This window comes from Schistosoma haematobium, chromosome ZW, assembly GCF_000699445.3.
Source record: "Schistosoma haematobium chromosome ZW, whole genome shotgun sequence".
Taxonomy (NCBI): domain Eukaryota; kingdom Metazoa; phylum Platyhelminthes; class Trematoda; order Strigeidida; family Schistosomatidae; genus Schistosoma; species Schistosoma haematobium.
The window spans coordinates 79,945,130-79,968,024 of NC_067195.1; the positions used below are offsets into that span (position 1 = coordinate 79,945,130).

Here is a 22,895-nt window from a genome sequence, read left to right on the forward strand (position 1 = left end):
TGACTCCCTTTCTAGTTCAAATTGTCCAAAAAGACGATCATAGCTAATAACTTCCTTGACAAAACGTACAAGAATGTATAAATGAGTTACTGAACAATACGTTTTTTCAATGAGTACAGACATTTGGTAGAACCCAATTATCACAATAGGAAAAATATTTCTATCAGTCAAGGCAACAAGTAAAAGGATGGAATAGTTCATTTTGCTACAAATATGACTAATCAATAGCTATCAACAGCAAATATCCTAATAAAAAAAGAACAAACAAGAAATGTGCTTACATTTCAGTAATATAGAACAAAATCAATCAGTTCACACAGTCGAAATATAAACAAAGTGATTCAATATCTCAACCGCTTCTAAGTAAAGTTATTTTAACCAAAAAAAGTTCACAACACAGATGAGTTTTAGTCAGTTTCAGAACCTGTCAATACTTTAATACCATGTTGGTTTCATTTCGATAATGCAATGAGAAGATGTAGTGTATCAGAATTATGTGATATATTTGTGCAATACATTTCGAACAATCTGATCACACATTACATACTTGTTAAGACATTTTTATATGAAAATTAAAAGGTCAACTAGACAGGTTAAAGGTAAGAAATAATAATAATATAGTACACAAAGACAATGTGATTAACAGTCTGGATAATAAATCAGTATTACCAGGGTAGGTTAAGTGTTAGGACAAACTGTTTTTGGACACATAAAGGTGGTTTCAATTTCCGTATAGCCAAGGTTTACCTTAGTATACGTCCGTGAAGGCTTTTGAATAACATTACAAATGCTGATTTGATGTCAACCTTTTGACTAGTTTCAATCAAATGTTAGCTTCAAACAAATCACAAAGTATGAATGTAATATATGTAAGTACAGAAGGGTTATAGACAAAGTATTACTTACAAAGAGAAATAAAGAAATTTCGTTACATAGAATCCGTATATATATAGGAATTGTTTTACAGCCTCTGAAAATGTCCTCCTGAGTTACAAATCTTCTTAATTACTTTCGAGTCAGCCCCCCCCCCAATACAATGTTACACTTTGGTTTTACACAAGATTGTTTTTACCAACTTTAACATTATTTTAATAGCTAGAATATATATACATGAGAATATTAAAAAGAACAGAATACATTATACAACTGTTTCTAAGACATATCATTATTATTAAATGTAGGTTTTTAGAAAATAATCGAACTTATTCATTCATTATTTTTATTAACTTGTAGATTGATTCTTATTGATAAACGTTTTTGTGCTTCAGTATATTGTTCATTATATTTCATAGGCATATGAGATTCAATGTCTATTAGATCATCAATTAATTTTGATATAGAAATTGATGTAATCACTGGACATGTCATTCTTGATGACGGTGATGCTGATGACGACGACGACGACGATGATGATGATGATGATGATGATGATACGTTGGATGATTTCATTGACATCGTAAAAGAAGTTGAAGTAAAAGAACGAATGAAATTTTCATTTGCTGAAATTTGATTACGTAAATTCACCATGAAATAACATAAATACTCAAAGAAATAATCCATTAAAACATGTAATTCCGATATAAATATTTCCAAATCAATAGTTGAATTCATCAAGTTATTATTATCATTATATTCAACAACCATTCGATTGTTTATAATATTTGATATGCATGATTTTCTTGATTCACATATTTCAACCATTATGTTGGATATCTGTTGTTAAATTAGAATAAATAATGAATGATTTAGAGAATGGAGAAAAAAAGATATTCATTCGCTGAGATTTTACAAATACATTCTCCCTTTTTAATGTCTCACATCAACTCGATGCCCAAATACCGTGAAACTATTCGATCCAATTTAGGCGAAAGTTCTTATATATTAACCAAACTTGAGAGTGTTTTTTCTTAGTGAGAAATTCATATTAATTAATTAGAACAATTGTTTCATTTGATTTCGAACCTTTGAAGTAAACGAATGATTCGCATGATAAGAGTATCATCTTATCAGATGATAAAAGCTAAGAGTCCTAGTGTGAAAACCAGCATTGAAATACATGTAGACTCAACTGACGAATCACAAATAAGACGAAAAGCCCATTACATATAGAGTACAGGTATCAAAATTCAATTCTGAATATCAACAACACTGTGATTGAAACTCTTACTATTAATGATATAAACACCAGTTGATACACATGTAAACTCCGTAATTCAGTGAATAACGCTGTGATAAATTTACATTAACCTCAGAGGTCCTAAATAGAACAGAATACACGTTTTGCATGGCACTACCTGGTTGGCGTTATCCATCGACTATAAATATTATTTTCTCTTTGTCATTAATAATAAATCTATCAGTTCTGCAATTTTATGTTTTCATAGAGTTAATCGACCATAAAAATTCTCAGTTTACTAAAACCACTCTAAACAGGACGAAACTTGCATCCAGTATTCCACTGCAAGCCACTATTCACTCCTACTTACAATGCTTATAACTTAACGGAGATATCGAAACAATCCGCACAGGATGCACATATTACCAAGAATTGACTGAACAATTACAATCTTAAACATCAATGGGTAGATTTAAACAACCAATATAAATAAATTGGAACAATCAATGGTTAAATCAGTGGTCACAAATACTTTTATCATTATCATGCATAATTCGCGTGATGAATATACAAATAAAATGTTCGGTCACATTGTACAATAATTTATAAATCTCACTAAGTTCACAACTAGGGATTCTTTTAAATTCATAACGGAATAATGAATTGATAGGTCGTTGACTATTATTTCCATTCAGTAAAATAATATGAAAGTAATGCATAACTCAAAAGAGAGATCACATTTTGGCGCATATATAAGACAGTGTACCATAGAACAGTCATAAGATGAATAATCATTTAGGAGATACAATCGTCTTTTTATCATTGGGGAGCAATTACTCATTTCATATTATTTTCATCAATTAGTGCCAACACAGGTAATCGGCCTAGTATCTAGTGTGATCACTGACATTATTACGTAAGAATAGTAAATCGACTTCAAAAAGAATAAAATCATTTTCCTGAGTGAATACTAATTATTGGTGCAAACAGGTGACAGGAAATCAGAGCACCTATTAATCAATTATATATTTATTATTTATGAAATAACTTATATTGAATCTGTTCAGTTGTAAAATGAAACGGCCTATGCTCCATTAGGAGTAACAGGCGTAAGTAAGTAAGGCAAGCAAGTAAGCAAGGCAAGGCGGCAAGGCAAGGCGCGCAAGCAAGCAAGCAAGAAGTAAGCAAGGAAGCAAGCAAGGGCAAGTAAGCAAGTGGCAAGCAAGCAAGGCAAGGCAAGCAAGCAAGTGCGCGCAAGCAAGGCGCGCAAGGGCAAGCGGCAAGCGCGCAAGCAAGGCAAGCAAGCAAGCGCAAGCAAGCAAGCAAGCGCAAGGCAAGCAAGGCGCGCGCGCGGCAAGGCAAGCGGCAAGGGGCAAGCGGGCAAGCAAGCGCAAGGCAAGCAAGGCAAGTGGCAAGGCAAGGCAAGCAAGGGCAAGGGCAAGGCAAGGCAAGGCGCGCAAAGGTGGCGGGCAAGAAGCAAGCAAGCAAGGGCAAGGCAAGCAAGCAAGCAAGGCAAGGCAAGCGCGCAAGCAAGCGCGGCAAGGCAAGCAAGCAAGGCAAGCAAGCGCAAGGAGCAAGCAAGGCAAGCAAGCAAGGCAAGGCAAGCAAGCAAGGCAAGGCAAGTGAGTAGCAAGCAAGGCAAGGCAAGGCAAGGCAAGGCAAGGCAAGCAAGGCAAGCAAGCAAGGCAAGGCAAGCAAGCAAGGCAAGGCAAGCAAGGGCAAGTAAGCAAGGCAAGTAGCGCAAGGCGTAAGCAAGGCAAGGGGCAAGGCGGCAAGCAAGGCAAGGCAAGAAGTAAGTAAGTAAGAATATGCAGTTAAGTATCGGGTTAAAAATGCAATAAAGCTCTAATGAACCAGAAGAGATCTATTATACTCCAGTTCACGTGTCCGTGTATCGATTCTTTAGGAAGCTTAAGGTGACTAGAGTCATTAAATTGGACTAGTATTGAACACATCAGAATTTTTTGGAATATCTTACGGATAGTTATTATCCATATTTCCATTGTACAATTAAACTATTATAGTGCTCTATTCCTGTTATCGTAAGCTCTCATTAAAGATAATGATTGTTGCTACACTTTTTTTATTCCTAAATCATGGTTAGTCAATTTTTCACGACTTGCTCTGTTCATTGCCACCTTTTAGCTTGTTTATATATAAACGGCGACTTTTATTTTGTAGGGTGATGCTTACCTTGACATCTGTAAATAGACGCGCGTATGTTCGAATTATGTTATTACAAGCTTTACCTACTGTATTTTAATATCTGGACTCAAAACTGGCATCAGAAGAATCAAGATTATCTCACCAGTCCTCAAGGTTACTCGTACTAGACTTAGCGTCTCAGTGGCCAAGTTAAGTAATCAATCGATAGATGGACTAACGTACTAGGGATCGAGAAGAATAAATTAAGATTTCGACTGATGCGTTTCCACTCTGGCTATTGATTAAAGGGATACAGACTAGCGAGCGCGATAATGCAAAGGAATTTTCAGAAATTCACAGTCACTATCTCAGGACATTCAAGCTTCACAGTGAGCCCGTTACCTTCAGACTATTGAGTTGATGTACAGTCGTATACTTCTATAACTCCAACCAACTATCTATATGGAATACAATCACCCAACAACGTTATTGGGTAACTGTTTTACACCAATCATGGCCGATATTCCCCAGTCATGATCTTTTGATAAAACTTTAAAAATCTTGAAACTAGTCACTAGTGAGCGTACGATTTCTGTTTGATAGATATAATTTATGAAAATCAATTGAAGTGGAATTTAGATTTCCCCACAGATTGATATCAGTTGAAGAAGTATTTTGAAAAAATAGGCAACACTGAACAAAAGTTTCATCCTGGTATGGAACATCTCAGAGGTTATCAATCTGATGTGTGGGCTAGAATGGTAATGATTGGTTGTTTGCTTAGTCAGACTTGTAGATAGTCTGATAGGTACTAGATGTGTTATATATTCTCTTACCCTTATTATTATTGTGATTGTTATTGGTTTTTTGTGCAGATATATACTTACTTAGGCTAATCATGTGTCCTTGATTTGTGTTGTGTTGATGTCTTGTAGAATAGATACTTGAAGGGTATCTAGTGTAGATATTCGTCTAAGGCAAATTAACTTCCCATTCGTGTAAACAGTGAAAACCGAGCGTTATAATACAATCTTCACAAACCTCCTAATAAAATCCCATTATAGTTTTTGTGTTTTGTATGTATAATGCTTGGTGTATGAGGTGAGAATATCACACATTTGATTGTGTATATGACCATGAATACTTTTCCTGTCTGTAAAATTCATCATTTTACTGAATAATCAGTCAGAAGCTCCGGATTTTTATTGATTCTTCAGTAGATGACAGTTTATAATATATCTTCCAACTAACTAAATACTTCATAAGCTGTTTTTACGAATAATTTGTAGTGTCAGTTATTATGTTAAGCTCATATACCTTATTCTAGGTTTTGGACAGACCATTTCATTCATTGTATTTGAGTCACATTCTGACCTTGTTATCAATCTTGACTGTGTTTATATGAGCGCATATGTGCGTGCCTTTCTAATCACATGTCTGTAACTTATTTTTGTGTGGCTATAAATATTGATAAACGCTTGGTCAAATGGGAGTTGGCTTACCAGCCATTTCCACTCTGAGTCGTTTCTCTTCTCTCTGTTCCATTCGCTTCATATACAAAATATATGTATTCAAAAGTTCATTCTCGTTATTTGACTTATTTAATTCCGTTATTGACTAACGCGATTTAAGTCGATGATTATATACGAGAATAGGCGATATATATATATTTCAACAACAATCATCATTACAATCTCCTTGGAGTCGGATCACCGGCCACTAAAGTGAAGAGCTCTTTCGACAACATCGTTCGATCTAAACAACGACAAAATTACGGGCCTCCACAAAAAATTCAATAGATATCAATGAATATTATCGGAATAATTAGTAGATATTAAAAAGCCCAAATCAATAAATATGACTTTGATTACCTTGAATATGTAGCATACAACTGGTATTCCATTACTATTTTGATTTCTATATTTTAATATACTTCCAATGATAAAATTCATTTTATTACTTTCATCTTTAATCATTGTATGTAACCATTTTAATTGATTAATTAAATTGTCATAGAAATGATAATTTTCATTGATCACTTGAATTAAACGATTCAAACGATAATAATGAGTAAGTTCTGATAAAGTAGGTTTTTTAAGAGTTAATTCAATCTAAAATTCAATAAACAGTGTTTTATAGTACGTTGATCAAATCGTAATGGAAGATTATATATATATACATTGACTGATCTCTGAGTACTGATCAGTGTCATTTTGTCGATTGGATAGGGCTAATAGAAGTCTATTCATAATGTTGCATTCTAATCACTTTTGGTGGTCGGTATTCCATATAATCCTTAAACTTCGTATACAGTTCGTCTTGATAACCGTCACTAGATAACGCCCCAACGGTATATTAATCAGAAGGCGAATACGAAGTGTTGATTATGTTTATTATGGGACCACACACAGATATCCAAAACTACAGGTGCGTCAAACAAGCATGAAAGAGTTGTGCCGAAAAGCAAGCAGGCAAGAGAGCGAGCGAGTGAGTTAGCGAATATGAGTACAAGTAAGCGAGTACAATTAAGCGAGAGAGAGCAATGAACATGAATAACATGAACATATATATACATAGTGAAATGAATGAATCATCGAATCAATTAAGCTGTTAGTAGTAAGACTAGCAGCGTGAATAAATGAATAGGCAGTAAGCAATGCTCAAGAATACATGTTCATATATTCGCAACAATAATAAAGATACAATGATATAGATAAGTTGTTGTTGTATGGATGACTCAGTTAGTTAATAAGTTAACAAAATGACTTAACCGAATTAAATGTGAACCAACTCAATTGCGCGTGAGTTGCTATACACTCATCTAGATGATGAGACGCCGCATTCACTAAGTAATAGTTCTTGTATGTGAACGTTAATTCACTGACTTCTTAACCGCTTATTATTCCTAAGAAATCTCCTACTCTTAAACAGTAAAAAGAAAACAAAAGACTGGAAGTACGCAAGAAGCATTACTTAGTTTGTGCATAAAAAGAGAAAGGTATTTATAGGATTATATGTGACCATTTGATTCGAGAAGCTCCTGAATAATGTGTTAAAATTGGTAAAAATGTCGGTAGTTTTCTAGCATAAATAATAAAAACCTAATTCTTCTCCTGCAAGTTTCCAGAGAACTCTGATTGGACAAGATATTTTCAGTATTTTCTTGGATTTTTGACAACTTTGTGAGGAACTGTCTTGCTCGTCGAACATTAAGTTCCGATGTTACTTTATCGATAGTAATCAGGAGAAAACCCTGGAATTAAGTTACATGTACTAAGTACTCACCAACGATATAAGAGGTATGGAATCATCCTAGTTTCTAACTGAGACTAATTTAGTACAGAATTGTATTGCATTTTGGAGCGATTCACCACTATCTCCACAAAACCATACACTGACAATATTCATCTGCTCATTAGTGATTTCCTTAAAGATGTGATTCACGGAGTTCTAGCGAGAAGCTATGACTAATGAAGCCTAACTGTATTGAGTATCAGACAGTTATCTACTCCAGGGAATGCAAGATGGTCGTCCATTACAGCGAATTGAATGAAGTTAAACGTGTACACCATTGGATGCAAGCTCAGTGATATAGAAGTGAGACACTTTTATGTGAGACTGAAAATTTTGAATTTGACTCATTGTAGTGGGGTAGTAGATCCACATTGCTAAAGGATCCGATACTAGGATGAGACAGATGTATAGGGCTTTATAGTTCTTAGTGGCGGTCTAATTAAGATGAGTTTGTGATTTATACTATCAAAATCCTATCATCTCACCAATGCCTCCATGAAATATTTCTGTGCAGATCTCAGGAAGTTGTCATCCTGATTGTTATTAAAAGGTAGAGAAAAGAAAATAATGAAACGGGAATAGTTACTCTCTAATAATGAATCAACTGATATAATTTTACTAAGTATTTCTCATTTAATCATTTTATGACAATTTAGAACTGGAATTAACATCAACTATGTATTATGAACACATCCAATGTAGTCCAGTTAGAAATGAAATTATTAAAATTACAGTCTAATATTGTAAAATTTATTCACTGAGAGAACTGGAAATAACCAAAAATGTGATGAATACAACACACGAGTTGAACATGAGGAGATTGAGGATAATCTTAATCATCAGCTTATTATAAGTAGATTACTAAATTTAAATGGAATAGTTTCTAGTTGTAAACTTATCGGCATTTATGAATTGTTGCATGTTATAGTCTAGTGCTTTACCTGTTTGTTCATCACGTGAACTGATCACAATGAAAATAAAAGTACTCGTGACCAATGTTTTACCATTTATTGATCTGTTTAAAGGGAAATTTCTTTTTTAAATATTGAAAATCAGCATGAACTATCAATCATTGCTTACAAATAGCTTGTGAATTAAGGTAATATCGAGGCATACGCACAGTATGCACATATGCCAATAACAGACTGATCAATTGCAGTCTTAAACCTCACTCAATGGGAAGATACAAGTCAAACAATACCAAGTAAAATAACATTGTTGTTCGATTTACTGTAAGCGATATAAACTACATAAATTATATGATGACTCTCATTACAATTTTTGTTGTTGTAAACTTATAAAGATAACTAATGATAATTCAAAGCTTACGTGATTGAATAAAATTACATAACAGTTTCTAAACAGGTTATTTATAAGTCAATTATGTACAGTATGTTTCTTTAATGATTGAGCAGTGAATAGTAATCAATATTAAGTTTATTTGATCATTTTTAATAATGATCAAATTCTATGAATCAAATTGTGATCTGGTTACTAGTCTATACAACTCAACATCACATTTATCATATTTTGACATTACATAGTCAATCGATAGTGATCAGTAGAAAATATTGGGCATGTTAGTTAACCATTATTATCAAAGTGTATTCTAATGTTTATACTTGGATTACTGGAAAAAAACAAAACAATCGTAATAAAAAGTAGGTGTTTTAATCATTGTCTACCAAATTCATCTTAAAATAAATTCTAATAACCAGCTTTATACAAATAGGTATCTTGGGTAGAGAGACGTAGAATTTTAGTTACTCAGCTTTTGAAAGTTGACTTAATGAATATCCAAGTCTTTAAGATAAAAGAAATATTGTACCTAAACTTATAGAAGAGCATATTGTCTGATATGATACTAAATAATTACAATGCATTGTATTCGTTTTCTTTTTCATTTTAGTAACGAATCTTTAGGAAGAAGTACAATATATATAACTCAGTAAGTTAGTTATATATGTTAACTAAAGTAGCTAACCTGTTGATTTTATAAATTGTATACCTGCATCAACTTATTGCTTAGATAATGGTAACTACTGATGGACGGAAACCTGGAGAACTACGAAAGCCATCATCCAGAAAATACAGGTGTTCATTAACAGTTGTCTACACAAAATACTTCAGATCCGTTGACCGGACACTATTAGCAACAACCAACTGTGGGAAAGAACAAACCAGATCCCAGTGGAGGAAGAAATTAGGAAGAAGCGCTGGAAGTGGATAGGACACACATTGAGGAAAGCACCAAACTGCGTCACAAGGCAAGCCCTCACATGGAATCCTCAAGGCTAAGGGAAAAGAGGAAGACCAAAGAACACATTACGTCGGGAAATGGAGATAGACATGAGAAAAATGAACAAGAATTGGATGGAACTAGAAAAGAAGGCCCATGACAGAGTGGGTTGGAGAATGCTGGTCAGCGGCCTATGCTCCATTAGGAGTAACAGGCGTAAGTAAGTAACTGATGGACCAGGACATTCAGATTTATTTATTGATCGGACATTTAAAACAATGTAGAACTTTATATTATTTTGATGAATCGTAAATCAGTGTTTGATGCATAAATAAATCTTCTTCGACAGTCTTACTTTCTTTATCTCAATGAGCTATATCAAGCTTATTCCGTTGAACGAATAGCAGAAAGTAGTTATTTCTCTGTTATGACAAGTAACCATACCACCAGCAGACTTAAAATTTCGTTTAAGATATTACACAAATATTTACCGTCTATTTTTAAATTATTTAATTATTCATTTAATTGTTAATTGTTTTTGTTAGGTATCATCGAGAATCCCTTGGAAGCGCTTTCATAATATGGGGATAAACTGAAAATACTTTCTCTAATCACAGTTTAACAGGCGCTTCCTGGAAAGTTCCAGAAAACCGACATATTATGCGTCATATACTACTTAGATAATTACCGCTTTCGTGACTAATTGCAGTATCCTTCCAGGGCCTTCTAGAATATCTAGATGGAGGATAAACCTATAGATACCCTCGTTTTCTGTGGTTGAACTAACCTTAGAAGTTAACCATTTTTCATCGTTTCCGTCTTTTGTCTTCTATACAGAATTATAAGTGTAGAAGATTTCTGAGGAACTAGGAAGTGGTTAAATGTCAGTGTCAAACATTAAAGTACCCAACATATCAGTTCTAAACAATAGTTGAGTTCAGTAGTTGAGATCATGAGTCTAGACCACCATGAAAAACATGGAAACACTGGACGGCCTCATATGTCCACTAGTGACTGGCTTCAAGAGGTATTTTTTGGAGTTCTATTGAGAAGTAGTGACCAGTGCAGTTCAACCTGGTCTGTTGTGAGATAGTAACTCACTGAATACAATGGTGAATGTGTCGCTTAATTTCGTGGATTAGTTGAAGTTAGACATTAACACCGTTGGATGCCGGCCGGCTCAGTGATCTAGTGGTTAAGCGCTCGCGTGCGAGACTGACAGGTTCTGGGTTCGAATCTCGTGAGGCAGGACCTTGGATGCTCATTGCTGAGGAGTCTTACGCTTCCAGGTTTTTCATGGTGGTTTAGCTTCAAATGACTTATGATCTCAACTACTGAAATTACTATAATATCCACAGAAACCCCTTCTAATACAAAAATATTTATGTTCAATTCATGTTTAACAATAACTCATGCACAAATATTCAAATAAATATGAAAATGCGATAAGATATAAATCGAAATGGTTCTGGAACACTAACTATAATTATCAATGATACTATTGCATTCATAAAATATTCGTAAATTTGTAGTGTCATGAGAAAATACAATAAGTAAATATCAATTGTTTGTAAATTTTCATCCACAAGTGTATGTAAATAATGTTTAAGATTTAAAAAGTGTAATCACTGAAGACTAACTTTAAAATGAGTTGACCAAATGTTATTGGAACGTTACGAAGAGTAAAATAGGTGTCACTGATGAAGTTGAAGGAATTCACTGAAGTCGGATCTCTTAAGCATACAATCTGAGATTAGTAGTCCAGTAACAAAGTATTCACCACAAGATTCAAAGATCCTGATTTCTAACACGTCTGAGGTCATGTACATTCCCTTTCTGAGATCCAAATTATGACTGATGATCGTTAATTTTCAGGGGTTGGTATCAGTCCATGATGAAGGATAATTTTTTAATGAGAACAAAATAGCTCCCACAGATAGTCTTACTAAAAGTAGTAACAATACAATATTTTTTGATGATCCATTCCATTCAAAGAAAATTTTACATTTAACTTATATGTACTTCTACATCTGATGCTAACGTTTTATAGAATTTAGGTTGTACATCATTATAATGAAATTATCTAGACATAAATTAATTTTCCATCATATTTTACGTTTTCTTTCTTGTTCAGTTTAATTCATGAATAAAATTTTGATCCTTCTGAAAAGTTGAGTGAGACACTTGTTACTTAAATTGAATCTCAAATCATGTTAAGGATCAAATGGAGAAGTGATTGACTTATAGGTAACAGGTTTTAAATCACTGGCAATGAACCTTTCTTTATACATTCGCAAGTGCCCCTTCCAGCCAAACAAGTTGGTGAAGCCTAGTAGGCCCTTCTGGAGAAGAGGCTACATCGAAGCACGGCACAACTACCGGGGCTTAATAGTTGTTTTTGCAGGATTTTTTGTTTTTTGTTTTACTTCCTGTCCGGTGATTGCTGACCATCTATGTACTACATAGCAGTGATCGATTATACCTTTCTTAGTTGGGAGACTTTTAGTACAGTCACTTAGTACAGACACTTATTTACATTATTTATGGAATTATTTTTAGTTATTTGGATTTTAGTTTCTTTTACTAGTGATTTGTGATATGGATAACACGACTGAATGTGTTTATTAAGCCAGCCTAAAGTTTTGTACGTTTTACTACAGTCATTTAGGGGACATTTGTGAGGTAAGCCTGTACTAGGTTTATTTTGATGATCATTTCTATAGTGTCTATTCATTTCTTTGATTGTTGCAAACATTCTATCGCAGTTTTTATTTTGACACATAGTTTAGTTGACGCTTGCCTATTATTTTGGGAAAGTATTCCTGATATGCGTTGATTTTAACCTTATTAGGCTGGATTATCCAATTCTCCGGTAATCCTTCACCCATTTCTACAATGTCTTGGTGCAGTTGTCTTAGCCAGTTTTTTGTGTGTGCCTCTTTATTATTGTGTGGGTTATTGAATTCGCTATTTAAAGACCTCACCATTAGGCTATTTGGTCTTTTATGCGCGGTGTACCATAAGTTTAATCTATTTTGCATGATTTTATTGGCTAGGTTAGGTAAGTTTACTTTTAGTTTAAGTTGTTGTACAGTAAGTTGTTTTCTATCATTTATACCTAAGTTCATTCGCCGTATTGTATTTAGGACCGTTTCTAGTCTAGTCCAGTCTTGCTTCCTTAGTACTATGGATTCTAGTCCACATGTGAGAATGGGGATTATTGAAGAATCCTTACAACAACGTATCATAATGTGCAAGTTAGATTTTGTACTTTTCAGAGAAGTATCTTACTAAATATGGCATTCTTGTTAAATTTGAGATAAATAGTAGAAAATTGGTACATAGAAATTAGTTTATAATAAGTTATTTTGTTTACATAAAGTTAGTTATTAGTGAAGTACCTTATGATGTAAATGAGTTGTGATTAACAGGAGAATCCAAAGAAGCCAATCAAAATAAACTTATGATTAATAACAGTACGATTATGAATAATTAGATCCTATTTAAACTGAATAAGTTGTACTTCATTTATGGAAGATCTCTACTAGTTCAATTCTTTTTGAAGTAAACGTTAACCGTGTTTATTCAACAGAAAGACAAATAAAACTTGAGTTTTAAACCATACAGTTCAGAAAATAAAACACTTTATATTTACCAATTTTTAAGTGTTATTATACGATAGTATAACTGTTAGTAATATTATGCGACCTTGGATATGAAGAGCAGTTATTCAACTAATGTCATAACACCTCTTGAAAGGTAATATTAAATTATACTATATTGGCAAAGTTAACAACTCTTCTTTATGCGATAACATATGAAGATAATGAGTGTGTTTACATTTGTAGGTAACGATTAGGACATTAAAACTATAGCTTTTGATGATAATTATTGAATTCTAAGGTCAATCACATATAATAGTAATACATTTTATATCAGGAAGTAAACCAGAATTTTTGAGGAGTCCCAAAATATCCCTCTAAAATCTCTAGAAGTTAAGGAAACTACAGAATATTTTCTATTCAATCAACATAGAATAGAAGTTTCTAAGGAATATCTAGGATAATGAAAGATTGCTTGCCACCTTTTTATTAGATGATTACCTATGCAGTTATTATACTTGGAATGATTTTAGAAAGTTCTGAGAACTGAAGTCTCATAAAACTCCATAAATACACTCGATTTTTTGTACATAAACTAGCCTTGAATTACAACACTTACTCATATTTCGCCCTTTTTTCTCTGTTGTTGGAGCTATAGAATCGAAGTAATCTGGTGTTATAGGAATTGGCTAAAAAGTCAGTATCCTTGAAAATAATTAATTTCTATACTTTACAAGTTGACTTAGTCACTGTTCAACATCAATGTCCTAAGATCTAGTGTTACATGTATTACGATTTCATAATAACGAATTACAATACTACTACCAGTATTACTACAACCATTACTACTACTACTACTACTACTACTACTACTACTACTACTACTACTACTACTACTACTACTACTACTACTACTACTACTACTACTACTACTACTACTACTACTACTACTACTACTACTACTACTACTACTACTACTACTACTACTACTACTACTACTACTACTACTACTACTACTACTACTACTACTACTACTACTACTACTACTACTACTACTACTACTACTACTACTACTACTACTACTACTACTACTACTACTACTACTACTACTACTACTACTACTACTACTACTACTACTACTACTACTACTACTACTACTACTACTACTACTACTACTACTACTACTACTACTACTACTACTACTACTACTACTACTACTACTACTACTACTACTACTACTACTACTACTACTACTACTACTACTACTACTACTACTACTACTACTACTACTACTACTACTACTACTACTACTACTACTACTACTACTACTACTACTACTACTACTACTACTACTACTACTACTACTACTACTACTACTACTACTACTACTACTACTACTACTACTACTACTACTACTACTACTACTACTACTACTACTACTACTACTACTACTACTACTACTACTACTACTACTACTACTACTACTACTACTACTACTACTACTACTACTACTACTACTACTACTACTACTACTACTACTACTACTACTACTACTACTACTACTACTACTACTACTACTACTACTACTACTACTACTACTACTACTACTACTACTACTACTACTACTACTACTACTACTACTACTACTACTACTACTACTACTACTACTACTACTACTACTACTACTACTACTACTACTACTACTACTACTACTACTACTACTACTACTACTACTACTACTACTACTACTACTACTACTACTACTACTACTACTACTACTACTACTACTACTACTACTACTACTACTACTACTACTACTACTACTACTACTACTACTACTACTACTACTACTACTACTACTACTACTACTACTACTACTACTACTACTACTACTACTACTACTACTACTACTACTACTACTACTACTACTACTACTACTACTACTACTACTACTACTACTACTACTACTACTACTACTACTACTACTACTACTACTACTACTACTACTACTACTACTACTACTACTACTACTACTACTACTACTACTACTACTACTACTACTACTACTACTACTACTACTACTACTACTACTACTACTACTACTACTACTACTACTACTACTACTACTACTACTACTACTACTACTACTACTACTACTACTACTACTACTACTACTACTACTACTACTACTACTACTACTACTACTACTACTACTACTACTACTACTACTACTACTACTACTACTACTACTACTACTACTACTACTACTACTACTACTACTACTACTACTACTACTACTACTACTACTACTACTACTACTACTACTACTACTACTACTACTACTACTACTACTACTACTACTACTACTACTACTACTACTACTACTACTACTACTACTACTACTACTACTACTACTACTACTACTACTACTACTACTACTACTACTACTACTACTACTACTACTACTACTACTACTACTACTACTACTACTACTACTACTACTACTACTACTACTACTACTACTACTACTACTACTACTACTACTACTACTACTACTACTACTACTACTACTACTACTACTACTACTACTACTACTACTACTACTACTACTACTACTACTACTACTACTACTACTACTACTACTACTACTACTACTACTACTACTACTACTACTACTACTACTACTACTACTACTACTACTACTACTACTACTACTACTACTACTACTACTACTACTACTACTACTACTACTACTACTACTACTACTACTACTACTACTACTACTACTACTACTACTACTACTACTACTACTACTACTACTACTACTACTACTACTACTACTACTACTACTACTACTACTACTACTACTACTACTACTACTACTACTACTACTACTACTACTACTACTACTACTACTACTACTACTACTACTACTACTACTACTACTACTACTACTACTACTACTACTACTACTACTACTACTACTACTACTACTACTACTACTACTACTACTACTACTACTACTACTACTACTACTACTACTACTACTACTACTACTACTACTACTACTACTACTACTACTACTACTACTACTACTACTACTACTACTACTACTACTACTACTACTACTACTACTACTACTACTACTACTACTACTACTACTACTACTACTACTACTACTACTACTACTACTACTACTACTACTACTACTACTACTACTACTACTACTACTACTACTACTACTACTACTACTACTACTACTACTACTACTACTACTACTACTACTACTACTACTACTACTACTACTACTACTACTACTACTACTACTACTACTACTACTACTACTACTACTACTACTACTACTACTACTACTACTACTACTACTACTACTACTACTACTACTACTACTACTACTACTACTACTACTACTACTACTACTACTACTACTACTACTACTACTACTACTACTACTACTACTACTACTACTACTACTACTACTACTACTACTACTACTACTACTACTACTACTACTACTACTACTACTACTACTACTACTACTACTACTACTACTACTACTACTACTACTACTACTACTACTACTACTACTACTACTACTACTACTACTACTACTACTACTACTACTACTACTACTACTACTACTACTACTACTACTACTACTACTACTACTACTACTACTACTACTACTACTACTACTACTACTACTACTACTACTACTACTACTACTACTACTACTACTACTACTACTACTACTACTACTACTACTACTACTACTACTACTACTACTACTACTACTACTACTACTACTACTACTACTACTACTACTACTACTACTACTACTACTACTACTACTACTACTACTACTACTACTCTACTTACTCTCTACTACTCTACTCTCTACTCACTCTCTACTCTACTCTCACTCACTCACTCACTCCACTCCACTCCACTCTACTCACTCACTCTACTCTACTCACTCCACTCACTCCACTCACTCACCTCTACTCACTCACTCTACTCTACTCTACTCTACTCTACTCTACTCTACTTCTACTCTACTACTTCTACTTCTACTTCTACTTCTACTTCTACTTCTACTTCTACTTCTACTTCTACTACTACTACTACTAATAATAATAATAATACAAACAACAAGTTAAAGTGAAAATGATATTACCTTGCGATTGATTTTTCATAAAATCTTTAGGCTTATTTTGTGTCGATATTGTAGCTTTTCTTATAATTAGTCACCATGGTAGTATTACAATAATTTGAGAATATAAGTTAACTATAAAGTAGGAAGATTTACAAATCAGATCATTCTGGAGACACTATTTAATTAAGGGTATTATTTTTGTTAATCAAAAGGTGTTGTATGTATATCTGATAGATACACATTTATTTTCTTTAAAATACTCTCATTAATTCTAATGGGAATCCATGAGGTCTGATGAAAATGTGTACATTCCGATTCTAATACAAGATAGATTTTATCACAAACGAATTCACATGAATACCATGGAAAAGCTAAGATGAACCGGATAGCTGTTCTGTCTCACTTTCCGGCTTCCCAGTAATTCCTATCAATCGGCCATAGTTTACGATAATTCTATCACATTAAATCAGTTTAGGATAAAAACTATCTTCTAGTAAAGTATATCACTTCACTTGAAACTTTATTGTATTTCAACGAATATTCGAGTTCATTTAAAACACTGGTCATCAAACTTCTGTTATAATACACAGTATGGAAAAGTTTTTACCTACAATAACAATTTATTCTGAGTGCACCTTTAAAGTGAGCTATCTCCTTTGTTTTCGATTTTGTTTCTAAATTAAAAATTAGACTGTAAGTTAGTGGTTGCCCTGATTTCTGGAAACCACTGCGTATTGATAAAATGTGATGGATACTGTTCTAGTATATATATGTATACATATAGGCTACAATACTGTTAATAGAGTGAGTGACCTTGAGATAGTTAATTCCCTTCCCACCTGATTCATTTACTGATAGGTATTATGCTAATATTGTTGCAAAACTAAAATGTACTAGATAGTTTAATAAATAGACGGAATAAGTTCATAAAAACTTTATTTCACAAAATCTACCATATATCTTATCCCCTTTCAAAATAATCTCCATTTGAGGCACAGCATTTAGTGTATCTCTTGAAGTCCTCAAAAACCAGAGTCTTTAGCTTCTTTAGTGTTTCATCTTTTACTAGAATCCGGTGAACACACAGTACTTACAAATTCCAAAACCGCCCGAATAGCGGAATGATGATAGAAGAGAACAAATGATCGCATAAATTCGATGCTTTCATCAAAGGAGGTGGTTGACGTTATTCTTGACCTTTTAGAATTCTTTTAGTCTTCACTACGGTCAATGAAGTATATAATGCATGTGAAAAAGCAGTTTTATCCAATGTGTTATATACCAAAAGTATATGTTTATATTTTTTGAACATCCTAATAGCTTTTTTCATCAATTCCCACAAATTACATTGTGGCAAATTCAATCATTATGTATGATAATCTGGTAAATATTCACTGTTTTAATATTTGTTTAGTATAAAATTTGTTTTATGTTATAATCATTTAAATCCAATTAATAATCACATGAAAAGCGATTTAATGTAAGGAGTGATATTCTACCATAAATATATTCTTCGCCATCTCAAACTATGCTTTTTTTTGTTTTCATAGTTTGAAGGTTTAGTCTTAAATATTAGAAGAGAAATTACTGAAGTGTAATTTAGGTTATAGTTACACAGAAGAGTCATGATCATGTTCCGTTAAGTTCTCTGTGCCGTTATTCTAAACTTTTTAGACATCCTACAACTAAGAACAGATAATACTGGTAGTGACCAGGGTAATTTACAAATTCCAATTTGAACCATGACAAATCCTCTTCTGGTCACGTTATTAGCATTTTTTATCAGAAGGGGTTTGTGGAGATTTTAGAAATTTCAGAGATTGAAATCATGAGTCAATTGAAGCTACACCACCATGGAAAACCTGGAAGCACTAAACGGCCGTTTCTTCCTAGTATGGGACTCCTCAGCAGTACGCATCCACGATCCCACACTCCGCGAGATTCGAACCCAGGACCTATCAGTCTCACGCCAGGCGCTTAACCAACTAGACCACTGAGCCGGCTGGCATCCAACGGTGTTATTGTCTAACTTCAACCAATCCACGAAGTTTCACCACCGTGCACCATTGTCTTCAGTGAGTTGATATCTCACAACAGACCTGGTTGAACTCCACTGATAACGGCTTCTCACTAGAACCGTCCAGTTCTTCCAGGTTTTCCATGGTGGTCTAGCTTCAATTGACTCATGATTTCAATCTGTGAATTTATCTTTTTCCTTATAATAAATAAAACTAGAGGTTGTATATGCATGTTTGGAAATTTTACAATCATTTGTAGTTATTTTTTGGCATAGAATGATGTACCCACCTATTTAGACTGTCATTAATTGTATTGAAATCATTATAAGATCATAAGATCATTTTTAAAGTATGCATTTTAAACTGATCAAATTTACACATTTTAGTTACTATAAGAAAGGAATAAACTTGCGTCGGTTAACCTCGAATTAAAAAAAAAACTGATTTTCACTGAGATTAAAAGAGCAATTTTAATAAAGAATTGAAGTCAATGAAAGAATTATTGAAAAAAGCAATAGGTGGTAGACTCATATTTCGTTCTAGTTTGGGACTATTTAGTATTTCAGACCTACAAACTACAATGATCTTGACATTACTTGACTGGTATGTTACTTTTATTTAATCGCTAATATGGGATTTAGTGGTACATAATTGCAAATTTAGGCCTACTGGTATTATTAGTAGAATATATTAAGAACTGGAACACTGACTAATAAAATGAAAATGAATCAATCAGCGAAAATGAATCGTAAGATTCTGCTGTGGTTTTGTTTTATAGATAACCATATTTAAATAACAAAACCTATGACATCAATAATAACTTAAAAAATGTGACCATTGAATGTGTAGGATGAACATTACAGACAAAAATAATCACTCCAAGATTATTCTTTTATAATCAATAGTATGACTTTAAAAATATGTGAACTTTCAATGAATATCCTAATTAAATTTCAATTTGTTTTGCACAAATAGTGTTAGATACATACGATCTGTTGATCACAGGGTTAGATGTTGTTAGGTTCACTCTTCGGTTTCAAATATCTACACATCATTGGTGTACACTGTTAACGAAAAGAAACTTAATATTGTATTCGTTCTCAGAGCATGAAAGTCCTGGATATAATTGCACGTGGTTTGAAAGGTATTTACAATGAAGTAGTTTATTAGTTGAACATGGTAATTATTTACTACATTTTGACTTTGAGTATCTTCAATGGATAATAGTTCATAATTGCAAAAAGCTAATTTATGAATGGCTCAATGGTAATGCCTGTGACTCGCACTATATGATATGAATTCAGATTTTATGGGTAACATTATTTCTTTTAAGATTGTTAGTTGATAGATAGAATTCTGTCAGTACTGTGATCTAAACGAGCTTGACAACGGCCATGACACAGTAATAAACCAATCAAAATATTTTATTTTATTTATTTATTTTAACACATAGATATTGGTACAAGGAGGCACCAAATACATATGCACCACACAAATCTCATTCGATATGTGTGAGGGCTGTGATACTGCCCGGGTGCCCAAACCGAAGCAGGTGGTGTTCTTGGGGGCCACACCCTGAGCCTTCGACCTGAAGGTCTGATCCACAAGGCAGTGGAGCATTGTAAGGAGATGCAGTCCCATGGAAGCTGGTGACCAACGACTGGTTCATACACCATTTGCTCCTTCAGGATACTGGAGCACATGTGCACCATTGGTTTGGAATCCGGTTAAAGCGCCGGACATTCGCTTTTCGTCCTCTCATTTTCGTAAACAACAGTAATGCCACGAGAAGGCAGTGAGTAGAACTTCCTGGCAGAGGCCATATACGCGTGACCATGTGAGAGCATTTCGAGAGGGAGAGCGGACTCTCCCCACTCTTGGCCGTACTAGGGCATTTGGGGGCCAATAAAAATATAATGCATAAAAACAATACTAACCACAGTAATAATGTTAATAAAATAATAGCCATGTTCAAAAAGATTTCAACTAACTTCAACCTTTAACGTGTTCAAATCATAACGTTTGATTAATCGACTGCTTGCCATTAAATTGGATACTGTATTCTCTAATACTATGAATATTGTACAATTCTTCATGATGATTCATAATTAATATACAAAATCTATGAATAATGAATCAATTTATACATAGATTTGTTGATAACTAATTTAACTCGAATGGGTGTAAATTTCCCTGAATTATTTCAAATGATTTATATACACACAATTTAAACACTACCAGTAATTTTATATTCAAATAAACAAAAACTTCTTCCCGGAAGTACAATTTCTTGATATACATGTTTGTATAATAATAGCTAGAGTGAATACTTGATTGGTTAATTAGCATTATGACCATTATTCTGTTACTCCAGGTCAATTATTCTATGTATGTATACATAATTATACTCGTTTCTATAGAGTATGAGAATTAATTAGGTTTTCTAAGTGGTGTAATTATATATCAATATTAATAATAATACAACATGGGGGTTATATTATTATTGATTTCTGTCACGCATTATGTAATCTAAGCGAAGAGAAGGAAGAAATGTATGTTTCTAAAGAAATTATCCATTATACAAGTACATAATAGCATTCAAAAAGTAAATGCGGGATTATACACTCCAAATATACTAATTTAATATACTGAGTTGTAGTTGTATTCAAATTACATGTAGACTAATACATAATGAATGAACTTCATGTCACTTAGTGCTTACAAAGAAGAGTAGGACGAACATATAATCTGAAAACAGTATGTCTCCACACACAGAGATATATATATATACACATGTTTAATTGAGTTATGAAGAACCAGGGTTTCATTTGAAATTATAGAAAAGATATGCGAGATAGAGCGGTGATTTTTTATGAAGTTTTCTCTATATTAGACAGTTTATTCATGAAGCTTTAATTTTCTTTCTAAACAAAGTCATCAAGTCAAAATCTTTAGTGTTAAAAAGATTAGCAACAATAATGATGCAGCGGCTTAATCTGACATTGGGTAAATGATACGCGCGTATGACTGGCTGGTATTTGGCTTTTTTTCTTAGGAAATAAATGTGATACACGTTATTGGTGGAAAGATAGGTGTATATTTGAATGTTTAGTTATTTTTTGATACAGTTGGTCGATAGGACGTCCTTGTCACTCATGAATAGGATGTCTGCTTAATAGCATCAGAATCGGATATCTCACAACACAATAAATCACGAAGGAAAAGTGTGGAGTGACAGAACAAATATTGACAATAATCACTTGAATTTATTGCCGATAGAATGAACTGGTTAGACATTCGGGACGAA

General features: G+C 33.4%; 1 protein-coding gene across 1 annotated transcript; it reads right to left on the reverse strand.

Annotated features, from left to right (window-relative positions):
- Window positions 1–43: 43 nt before the first annotated feature.
- Window positions 44–21,788, reverse strand: MS3_00004498 (uncharacterized protein). The gene is made up of 3 exons (XM_051212419.1): window positions 21,580–21,788; window positions 6,133–6,372; window positions 44–1,713 (listed from the first exon to the last, which is right to left on the reverse strand). Exons 1-3 carry the CDS (start codon window positions 21,682–21,684, stop codon window positions 1,207–1,209), a joined length of 852 nt encoding a protein of 283 aa, XP_051072603.1. The 5' UTR covers window positions 21,685–21,788; the 3' UTR covers window positions 44–1,206.
- Between the last annotated feature and the right edge of the window lie 1,107 nt (window positions 21,789–22,895).